This window comes from Trichosurus vulpecula, chromosome 8, assembly GCF_011100635.1.
Source record: "Trichosurus vulpecula isolate mTriVul1 chromosome 8, mTriVul1.pri, whole genome shotgun sequence".
Lineage (NCBI taxonomy): Eukaryota > Metazoa > Chordata > Mammalia > Diprotodontia > Phalangeridae > Trichosurus > Trichosurus vulpecula.
Window position 1 is genome coordinate 238,976,985 of NC_050580.1, and position 12,258 is coordinate 238,989,242.

Sequence of the window (12,258 nt, forward strand, 5' to 3'; positions counted from 1 at the left end):
AATGCTAAGGTTCATTCAAAGGTTCATTCATTCATCCACTATTCTTCTTTATTGTGAATGGTAAGCTACAGAAAAGGGCAGTGACTAGAAAACTAAGCAGATGTGGGAAAGATTTAAGAGACAAAGAGCATGGACCTCTCAAAATTGTCAGGGTCATCTAAGCTGGGGCCTCTAGAGTTAAATGATAGAGAATCTTACTGATTTATAAATCCTTGGTCAAAAGCTGAAAAGCACTTCAGAAGCCATTCTGTTTTTACTAACTTCCCAAAGAAGGACAAAAAAATAGCAGAATCTGGTATTTTCCCATAACAAAGTCTCAAACCATGAGTACCTAGCTTTAAGTGGTAGGAAGGAATCTTGGGGAGTAAACATCAAGATTTTCCCTCAGAGACAATTGGTCTCAAGAAATTTTACATTCTATTTGTTGTCTCTTCTGGCAGGTTCATTTGACCCTGATGTAAGTGAAAAGCTGTTGCTAAGGGATAGCTAAAAGGCGGAGGCAAGGGCTGTCAGAGCAGTAACTAGTGTTTCTGATAACCAAACATCCCCACTTAACTCTGCTATACTTGTCGGCTGGTGATTTTGTTTATTACTTAGAATGTGAGAATTCTAGGGTCAGGAGTATATTTGCATTCTAAACAGTTGCAGACATAATGAGGGACCCTAGAGTTAATAGAAGATTGTTCCAGGGCTAGAACTTACAAATAGACACCATCAGATCATAAATTTAAAGCTGGAAGGGACCTGAGAGCTTATTCCATTCAACTTTTCATTTGCCAAATAACTGAGACCTTGAGGGGACGCTGAAGGTCCCAGGTGGCAAGTCACAGAACTGATATGAACCTAGGTTCTCTGACTTCAAACCCAGTCCTTTCCCTCCATACCTGACATGGAAAGCCACTAGATTTGAAATCTGAGAGCCCTAGATTCAAATCCTGGTCCTGCTACCTGTGAAACAGGCCCCAAGATCTCAATTTCCTCTTTGATAAAATGAGTGGGTCGAATTACAACCTCAAAGCTTCATGCCATTTCCAAAGACAACATTCAGGGATCCTGGGCATTCAGATTTCCATACCAGGGCTTATACATTTCCTGTTTCTGCCTACAGATGGCACCAGAGTCCCAGTTTCCTAGCAGTCTGCAATTTGCACTACTTGCCCAAGATCTCCAAAGGGCTCATCCTGCTTTGCTTAGAGCAGTGAGCTCCGCAGTCTTCTATGCCAGTTTAGTAAGGTGTGATTGATTAAGTTACCATGCTCCCTAAAGAGATCTTGCCGCCCTTCTGAATGCAGCCCGTGCTTTCCCAAACTGGGAGCCCAGTGCTCTGCCTGCTCCAAGAAGATGCTTCTCTGAGACAGTCAATAAAAGCAAGACACAAACATTTTCTTCCAAGAGATCAATTACTCTCCCTGGTCGAGATAGTGTCCGGCTGCCCATATCACTGAGGCATCTCGGAAATCAGGTAAGACGACTTTTTTTTTTTTCCTGGGTTCAGAGAGTGTGGGTGGATCCCAGGAGGAAAGTGTCCAAGGGAGCTCGGAAGATGAGGGAAGATGCTCGTTGAGACGAAGCTCTAATAATTTATAGGAAACAGGCACCGGGGCGCGGGAGATAGGGGCATGAAGAGCAGGAAGAACAAGAAGACAAGAGCCTAGGTTTGTAGATAGATCACAGGGGAGTTTGAAAAGAGGGACGAGTGAGAGCTGGAAAAAGAGCAAGGGGTGTATAAAGCCAGGAGGAGGATATTGGAACCGGTGTGAGAGATTAGGGGCCAGTGAGAAGAGAGAGGACTGGTGGTTCTTGAGGTCTATAAGAAAGGAAGTACAAAGTCGTTAGTTTGAGAGACAGCTGCCCAGGGAGGCGGAATCCTGAGAATAGCCACCTCCTCACCTCTTTGGTGGTGAGAAGGGAGGCTCACTGTCTTTCCAGAGACCTCTTTCTCAATTCTTCTCTCTCCTCTTCCTCCTCCTTCCCTCTCCACGTTGTCCTCTCTCTCATTCGGCTGCAGAAGAGCAGTGGGATGAAGAAATAAAGGTAGCAGTAGAAAATGGGGAAGGTGTCGCTTCTGGTGCTGCTGCTGGTTTTGCGGACAATCCTGGAAGGCAAGCAGCGCCCTTCCCCGCTCTGCGAGTGCTATCAGGAGGGCAACTTCCGAGTTACCTGCAAGGATATCCACTTCATTCCCAGCCTCCCTCAGAATACCCAGACATTGTGAGTACTTGGACATGGGGAGGAGAACAACTTTGGTATTTAGGAACAACTGAAATGAGTGGGGAATAACAGAAAGACCATTCCCCCGTAGAAGTAACCAGAAACAAGGCTGGGGAATCTCTTATGGAGGGTTCATATGAGGTGGGGGATTGTCAAAACCTGTCGAAACCCATGCACCCAAGCTTAACCATTCTATTGACTTTCAAAATTGTGCTTGAACACTCGAAACAAGTGAATCCTAGAGAAACACCCTCATAGAATATGGCTTTGTTAAAAGTATAGGCTTTGTTTAAAGTTATGTTGACATCCTAGTTTCCAGGTTTGTAGTTTGGTTATCAGCAATAGAATACAAGGTAAAATATTGTTTAAGTGGAAATGAAATCGTGCTTTCTAATTGTGGGGTTTTACCTGCTCACAATTTGACTTTTGGTCATACTAGCTTCCATATTTTATTGTACCAAATAATGTTTAATGAATAAATTCCAACAATTTTCTTTGAGGGGCTATTGTCAATGTGTCTTTAATTTTTTGTGTGTGTGTGGATGAAAATGGAAACCTGTTGTTTAGCAGAGGATGCTTTGTAATGCCAAAAAAAGATGTGTTCACTAAGCGTCTGCACTTAAATCTTTTCATGGTTCAGGTTACAGGTTGCTTTAAAGTCCCAAAGACATGAAATGGGGGGAAAATGCATCTGGTACCCATATGTAAAAAATTACTGAATTAGAAACATGATAATAGACATATTTAATCTGTTTGGAAAATGTCCAGCAGTTCTTTGACAGAAGTTCAAAACAATGAATAAAAATGTTGAAATGTTAGGTGGAGACTAGACCTTGAAAACAGGAGAATCTAGTGGTTAAAAAAACCCACCAATTTCTAAAATTGACTTGAACTCAGTGGTTTGTATTGAGGGAAAATAGTTTTTTTTTGTTTTTTTTTTTTTACAATATAAAATCAAGCAAAAAAGCTTGTCACAGAGAAATTTACATAAAAATTTTTGTTGGAAAATGTTCTTCATAAGGATCATGAGTTTGTGATTGCTTTAATATTTTGGTTGTCTAACAGTAAACATTAATCACTATTAGAAATTTTTCTAAAAATCAAAGTGTTTGACCATTTGAGTACAGGAGTGACTTTCTGTGCTTTGAATGTGAAGATATTTTGATAGATTTTTCTGTTTTTTCAAATTTTCAATTAGTATTTTAAGGAGGAATTTGCCACAACTAAAATGGTAAATTTCATATATATTGAGTCCAACAGTGCTGGAACTGAAGGAAAAAAGGCAACTGCTTAGGGTGTGACAGTTAAGAGGCTGTAACAAGATACGTATTTTAACAATACTATGTATACATGTATACAAATACAGTGTTATATAGCAGAAAGAACACTAGCCCTTAAGCCTGGAGGGACTTAAATTCAAATTTTACCCCAGTGTTATGTGATGATAAACAAATCATTTAACTTCACTGATCCTGATTTTCCTAACTTGTAAAATGGATCTAATAAAAACTGTACTGCATGCTTCATATGGCCTGTAATTAAGATCAAATGAGACAATTGAGGATATCCCAAAAGTCCTCTGTTGTTGTTAAGTTATTTCAGTCTATCCAACTCTTCATGACTCCATTTGGGGTTTTCTTGGCAAAGATATGGGAATGGTTTGCCATATCCATCTCCAGCTCATTTAACAGAGGAGGAAACTAAGGCAAACAGGATTAAGTGACTTGTCCAGGAACATAAAAGTCTTAGCCAGCTCTTAAAGCTTGAAATTGCACTAAGATTTTTGGGACAGCCAGTATATGTAATGCAGTTTGCAAACCTCAAAGTGCTATATATAGGGCACTTATTATTATTTCATATCAGAAAATTCCATTCTTCTTAGTGCATAGGTATTTATTTTGTGATCAGGCAACTCATATGTTATAGTGAAGAATCATCATCATTATAACTGACATTTAAAGATTTGTAAAGCACTCATTATTTTATTTGCATCACACAATGACTTTGTGAGGAAGGCATCCCGGGTACTTCTCACATTCTACAGAAGAGGAAACTAAGGTTCGAAGATATTTACTGGTTTGTCCATGTCCACACAAGTAGCAAAAGTCAGGTGAGATTTGAATTCACACCTTTCTGGCTCAATTCGTTCACTCCTAGAGTACACAATAACACATATAGGGTATGATTTTCAAATTTAGCCAAGGCTTCCAAGTGACTTAATCCAACACTGGATGTTACGAGAACTTGATATATGGTTAGGAGATAATTAGGCAATGGTTTTTGGTGGTGGGCTTTTTTTTTTAATGTTATCAGTCTCCAGTGTGGCCTCTAACATCTTAATATCATTAAGAGAAGTGAATTTCATTAGCTTGAAGAAATCTAGTATTATATCATACAGCAAGTCCTTAAGGGTTTGGTCTCTGAAAATTCAGAATTTTGAATATTTTAGATATGTCCTTAAAGGTTTGGCTCCTTGAGCTCTATATAAGTGGCTATCCCATTGCCAATTTGGATGTCAGAATGGAGTTTCAAAGTGGTGGCTGATTGCCTACCATGATCAGAAGCAGTAAGGGATTTGTATTTTAGTTTAAATGGATGGACACCCATCAATTCAATTCAATAAACAATTATTATCAAGTCCACATTGTGCTAGATGGTAAGGGTAATAATAGGAATGGTGGTCCATCCTAGTTAAAGTGTTGATTCTTCTCTATCCTATGTCAACTAAAAGGGAAATTCCCTTTTCTGGTGCCTGTTCTCAAGATGCTTATAATTGAATTCAAATTATTTCATATTTCAGGGAGGAATTTAAACTAGAGTTTACCTCTTTTTCTGAATCAGTGGGGTTTGCTCTATTTGAATTTTTATGACTATTTTTAGTCATGTTTCCTTACCTAAAGTATTTTAGATCACATATATCAAAGATAACAGAGAAAAGGGATTTATGTGAACACTATATCCTTATATTTTCCTCTATTAATGTGCTTCAGAGATACAGGGAACTCTTTTTGGGACTGTGGGTCATTGCACTGTGATCTCAATGAATGTAGGCTGGTCTACAGATCTAGAATCAGCAGCAGATATAGAAGGCAGATTAAAACAGAAATTCCAACATGGAGTGGGCTCAAGTGCTAAACTTAGCCTGGGGCAGTAAAGTCTACTCTCTAGGGTTCTTTTATAACACAAATACTTTTGAAGAGTTGAGAAGAGGAGCTGGGAATCCCAGACCTGGGACAAGAACCTGATTCCCGAATAGGCCAAGTCTCTAATATTCCAGTAGTTCAATGAATCTTCGATCTTATTGATATTGGTCCTCCCTTCAGTAGTCCACACTGCAACCCAGCTATACCTTCTCATCTTGTGTGATTCTTGTTTACATTTTCCCATAACCCCTAACATGCTATAGGTCTTGCTCTAGAGTATGGGTTCTTGATCTGCGGTCTGAGAATTTTTAAAAAAATTGATAAGTATATTTCAACATAATTGGTTTCCTTATAATCCTATGTATTTCAGTTTATATATTTAAAAACATTATTCGGAAAAGAGATCCCTAGGCTTTGGCAGAATGCCAGAATGTCCATTACATCCCCTCCATCCTCCCCAAAAGGTTAAAAACCCCTGCTTCTAGTTGTTTTAACAAGCTGAGAGTACTAGAGAACATAGCATTTTGGCTGTCCCTTCTATTATCTCTCAGTTTTGCTGCTCAACCAGTCCACCTCCTTTTTATACCATTTCTTGTGTCCCTTTACCCAGAATGAAGTTTAGCACCTAAGCAGATAGGATATGTTGGGGGTTGAGGGGTGGAAAGTGCAATTAGGTGGCACAGTGGATAGAGCTGTGGGTTTGGAGTCAGATGCTTACTAGCTGTGTGTCCCTGGGCAAGTCACGTAACCCTGCCTGCCTCCGTATCCTCATCTGTTAATGAGCCAGAGAAAGAAATGGCAAACCACTCCAATATCTTTGCCAAGAAAATCCCAAATAAAGAGTCAGACACAACTGAAAGGACTGAACAACAACAACGTTTATGAAAAATTGGTATTCAGTTGAACAATGAAAGGTTGAACTAGTCCTTTAAATGTTTCAAGTATACTAATTATTTGACAATTCATAGAAAAATTATTTAGACTATTGATTTTTTCACTTTCATGTAGGTGTTTTGACAACTCTGCATCCAGGCAATTTGATCTCATTTCTTATTTACAGGGAGTCAGAATAGGGCAGGTATTGTAGCCTGGGATTTCCCTTTTAGGTAAGATAGGATGGAGAGGAACCAGCATGCTAGACAAGTTTTTTCTCCTCCTCCTCCTTTTCCTCTTTCTCCTTCTCCTCCTGCTTATCTTCCTTTTCTTCCTCCTCCTAATAATAATAGCATTCATATACCCATTTATGGTTTGCAAAGCACTCTCTGTATGTGTAAACTCACTTTATACTCATAACAATCTTGGGAGATGGGTGCTATTATTACCGCCACTTTATTAATGAAGAAACTGAGAGACAGAGGTTAAGTGACTTGCTGAGGGCCACACAGCAAATAAGTGCCTGAGGCAGATTTCAAACTCAAGTCTTTCTGACTCTACCTCCCATGCTTTATTGACTGGGCCACCTAACTGCTTATCATCTCTTTCGATATCTTCCTCCCTGGTTGTCTCTTCTATATATCTATCAAATGACAGCCACAAATCACCTGAAAGGAAAGAGTTGCTTTTCAAAAAGGACCTAGAATCAATCTGCTGAAAATAGTATGTATATGGAGTTATATTCCGAAAAGGGGTGGGGTCTGTAAAAGATCCATGGTTATTCTCCCCAGTTTCCATAGGAATGCCTAGAGTGTGGTCCATGTTGGCCAGCCCACTCTTTGGGAATATTCCCATTGATCCTTCCTATCTGCCTCTTGAAATCCTTCTCTTTCTTTAAAGTCCAACTAAGCTGCTACTTTGTCCGTGAAATGTGAATTGATTCCTGTCTCCCCCGCCCTCACTTAAATTCCCACCATGAAAGGGATCTCCCTTTCTTCAGTTTGTTTGAGACTACTTTATTTCATTTCTTCATTGTGTGAGTATTAATGAAGTCTGCAGATTGTCCAGTGGTTGTTCAGTTGTGTCTGACTCTTTGTGACCACATGGACTATTAGCACACTGATACTATCCATGGGATTTTCATGGAAAAGATACTGGAATGGTTTGCCATTTCCTTCTCCAGTCAATTAAAGCAAACAGAGGGTAAGTGACTTGCCCAGGGTCACACAGCTAGTAAGTGTCTGAGGCTGAATTTGAACTCAGGTCTTCCTGACTCTGGGCCCAACACTCTATTCACTGAACCACCTAGTTGTCTCCAGGTTATCCAGTGGTTATCCCCAACTCTCCCTACATAACTGTCCTATCTTATTTTCAGGTAACAGGAAATACATCTGATGATTCTTTATGCCATTTCTGTAGAATTCTTTATTGGTGATATGTTGCAAGCTGCTCTTGCCCACCATACCCCTCTCCATTGCCCTTTGGGTGACTCGCAATTTTAATTCTTCTTAAACTGTAGTATCCCATGACTTACAGAAGCATTTATTAAATCACTTAGTATGTATCAGGCACTGTGCTGAGCTGTGAAAATACAAATATAAGCAGAAAGACAGTCCCTACCGTCAAGGAACTGGTATTGTAATGGGAGAAGACAGCACATATAAGGAAGCTGAAAGGACGGGTGGAAAGAAGGTACCCAAGTGGGGGGTATGGTCCAGAAAATCTGTCTGGAGAATCAGGAGTGGAGCCCAGAGAGGAATGAAGGCATACCTGGCCTATTCTCCTTCTAGGGTAGGGTGCGGGTTGCCCATGTGGATAGATGAGTCCTGGTTAGATGATCAGGAATCAATTCACATTTTGCAGGGAGTTATGAATAGTTCTCTCTAGTCTCCTTGACCCACTCCTCTCTGAGGGAGATTTTGATTCTACCCAAGAGGGAAGCAAGAGGTTGAGGCCTTGAGGCTAGCAATTTTGTTCTTCTCAAAGAGTGGTAACCAGGCTAGAATTAAATCTGTTGTTGTTGAGCTGTTTCAGTTGTGTCTGACTCTTTGTGACCCCATTTGAGGTTTTCTTGGCAAAGATATTGGAGTGGCTTGCCATTTACAGATGGGGAAACTGAGGCAAACAGGGTTAATTGACATGTTGGGGGTCACACAGCTAAGTACGTGTCTGAAGTCATACTTGAACTCATGGATATGCGTCTTCCTGATTCGAACCCAGTACTCTATTCACTATACTACCTGACTGCCCCATAATTATATCTATCTGCACCTCCCCCCTTAATATTGCTAGTCTAGAGGAAAAATTTATTTAGGTTCAAGCTGGGCTACTGGTCACTATCCTTTTAGGAGTTCCCCAAGCTATGTATACAAAGGCTTAAAACTCTCTTCCCACCAAATGTCAATTACACAATGATTAAACATAGTGTGATAAACAAATAAACCCACTTATTCAAACTTATAGAAAATGGAAATCAGAAAAGTTATATAGATTAGGATATTCCAAACAATACAAAGAGAGAGAGAGAGAGAGAGAGAGAGAGAGAAAGAGAGAGAGAGAGAGAGAGAGAAAGAGAGAGAGAAAGAGAGAGAGAAAGAGAGAGAGAAAGAGAGAGAGAGATGCTCATTTCACTGAAGGGGAAATTACTCAAAGTCTCAGTGTGATAGGCTAGAGATAGGGATATAATTGAGGTGCTGGCTCCCCATATTTACTAAAGAATGAACTAAATTTTAAAAATATACTGATAGGTTTTGTGGAATTTTTTTCCATCTTCCTCTTTTTTCATTTTAAAAACATATTTAAGGGACAGCTCTCTGGGATGGAAAGGGAGAAAAATACAGGTAGAAATTTGGTCAATGTAAAAATGAGATATTGATAAAATCTATTAAAAATGTAAAAGAATGAACTGATTGCATTTATTGGTTAAATCAGTGAACTTGGTTCAAATGATTTTTTAAAAAAAGTTTGTGAATTATTATGCTGAAATGACCAATTAGTCATTTCAGAGCAATGTGGTTTTAGCCTGAGTATATGAGGAATTAACTTTAGAGTTATGTATGACTTTTGTCAGATTTTTGGGGGGAAACAAGAAAAAATGCATCAGGGATAACAACTGATATACAGTGTTGACCTGAAAGTTTGGTTAAAGTAGGCAAACAAGCTAGGTGAAATGTAAATTCATGTTGTTTATTCCCTGAAAGCTAGTGGATACATACATGTATGGGGCCAGACAAAATCTAACTGCCTGAACAAAAGAATGAGAAGGCTTAAATACATTTTTAGTCCCAACTCAGCATGCTTGCATTACTTCAGTTTTATGATCCCCACATATGTTTAACCATGATACAAGAAAAGGACTTTTCTTAATTGAATAGATTGTAAATACAATAAGATAAGAGAGTTGACAAAGTGTCAATTGAAATTACAACCCAGGATCTCTGTGTTTAATTTACCATTAACATGCTATAACATAGTATGTATCCATAAAATATTAAGATAAGACAAAGTCACATTATTCAAAATAGTTTCTCAGGTTAAAGGTCTCATCCTTAATGGCCACACAGTTAAGAGGAAAGAATGCTCTTAAGTCAGCCTGATCTGGCCTTGTTGACATAGGAAGAGGTATTTTCTGAGTTTACTCAGAGAACAAAGAAGCTTAAGTCCAGGCTCTTCTAGTTGATCATTAGTTCAGGCTCTGGCCCTTACTGAAGTTACAAAAATGGTATTAAATGATTATCATTTCCTCCTTTTGGTCAAAGGCAAGCTGAAAGCTTCGCCTGATGACCAAATAAGTATGGAAAAGCCTCTCTCTTCCTCAGGGGTGAATTTCTAAAAATCCTTATCTAGGTGGATTCAAGTTTTTTTTTTTTCCTATGGTTGGACATCCCCAGAGATGGGGCAGTAATTGTAAAGTAATTGTAAACAAGCAGAAGGAGCAAGTTGCAAGTGGGATCAGGGTAGGGAACATAATGGGAAAAATGGAGCAACTATGTAAATTAAGCTAAAGATACCAAAGATATAGGTAACCATTCCTGGGAACGCAAAGGGACTTAGGTAGGGGAAGAGCAGTTCTTCGTTCAGGTCTGGTCCAGCTGCCTACATCTGATGTCATCTTTTTCAGGCCCCTCTGAGCCCGGAGGGCAAGGTTTCCTATGGGCTCAGATGTCCACTCGGGAGCAGGGACAATCATTAGATGTGACAGAAGGATCAAGGAGTCCATATCCACAAGTTGGCAGCTATAGGAGTAGTCAGACCTGACAGGGGCTCCCAGAACACATATGATTTGATAATTGAGAGAAAAACAGCATCATATAGGTCCTTGACCAAAGGCACATAGAAATGCCTCATTTCCCAGCCATGCAGGGCTAAGTTCAAACAGTGCAATAAATGGTTCAGTATCCCAGCCACACAGGACTGAGTTTAAACAAATACAATTCACAAAGTTGCACAATTACATGAAGTCAGATACAGACCAAACCACTTAGATGGCTCACAATGGACTGGTATTGAGAGGGGAAAATTTATATCACATGTTTTACATTTACACGTTAGATAACCTAAGAAAACTTAAACATGAACCATACAAAGTAATGCAATCATTATTACCAAGGTTAACTAACATTAGGTTCCTTGTATACCCTTGTACTATTTCTAGTATCCTTTTAAGCAGCACTTTTTGAATTCCAGATGCCTGATGTAATTATCTGGTCCCTAGATATCCCTTCTTTGACAAAAAGGTCTTTTTCTTAGGACAGTTCTAAAAGAGAGTTCTGCTTCTCTGGTTCAGATCTAGAAATTCCAAGATTATTCTTACTTAATATAACTTAGTAAAATCACTTAAATTTGGTTCCTCCATTTTTGAAACTTCAGAGAATTTCATTTTATTTTTTATTATCTGCTGTTTCTATCCTTACCTAGATCTTGTACCTGGTATAAGAATCCTTTAAAATGTGAAGGTCCAACCATAAATTTAACTCATCTTCCTTTAAAAATTATCAGACAGATACTTTAATGAAAGAGATATAATTTCACTTTTACTACTCTCTTATACAATTTTTGTGCAAAAATCCAAATTTGAGATCTTATTACCAAAATATGATAAATTTTGGAAGTCAATCATATATATCTGTATACAATTCTTAGAAAAATCAATCTGATCTTATTGCTTTTCTTCAAAATTTGCTATCCTTTTCTTTTTTTATTAGACATCTATTACATCTTTGTCTTATTACTTGGCCTAATCATTTCCTCCTTTTGGAAGATGTTATCTCTATATTATTTTAATTTTTATTTGGCCATGAACATAGGTTAAAATTGTAAGCTAATCATCCCTGCATCCCATCATAGTAATTCAGAGATATTCCAATATCCATCTATTACCTAATAGATTTAGCATTGTGCTTACAAAACTTTTTGATAATATAAAGTTGCTATCAAAGAAAAGAGGGACAATGTCATGTATCTTAACAGAAGGAAAGAACTCCCTTAGCTCTGTTTGATTCCAGGCATGAGTCATATCTGATAGTCAATCATATAGTCACTAGATGTTGAAAGCAGGGATTAGGAGCAATGTTTTCCTTTTCAGAGAGGAAATAGCAAAATTGGGAAAAAGAGTCAGGAAGATCTTACCTCAGCTGTATCCAAGGTTGTCTTCAAAACTTTTCCCAGGCACAGGCGTACCTTTAGAAGTTCTCAGCCTGTTGGGGCAGCTAGGTGGTGCAGTGAGTAGAGCACCGGCCCTTGAATCAGGAGGACCTGAGTTCAAATGCGGCCTCAGACACTTGACACATTTACTAGCTGTGTGATCTTGGGCAAGTCACTTAACCCCAATTGCCCTGCCTTCCCCCCTGAAGAAAATAAATGTAAAAAAAAAGAAGTTCTCAGCCTGTAGTGCATGCCATTGGCTTTATGATAGCTATCCCTGTAATCAGAGCTTAAAACAATAGTAAATTACAGTCCCATAAACTCTTAAATAGCAAATAAATATCCTTCGGATAGTACTGTCCGAAATTCATTGAGCATTAATTATCAA

At 38.7% G+C, this 12,258-nt stretch overlaps 1 protein-coding gene across 1 annotated transcript in view; it reads left to right on the forward strand.

Annotated features, from left to right (window-relative positions):
* Window positions 1-2,047: 2,047 nt before the first annotated feature.
* The window catches only part of TSHR (thyroid stimulating hormone receptor), a 184,230-nt gene continuing 174,019 nt past the window's right edge, over window positions 2,048-12,258 (forward strand). The window contains exon 1 of the mRNA XM_036735664.1: window positions 2,048-2,211. Coding sequence (XP_036591559.1) covers window positions 2,048-2,211 — 164 coding nt within the window. The remainder of the gene's footprint in view (window positions 2,212-12,258) is intronic.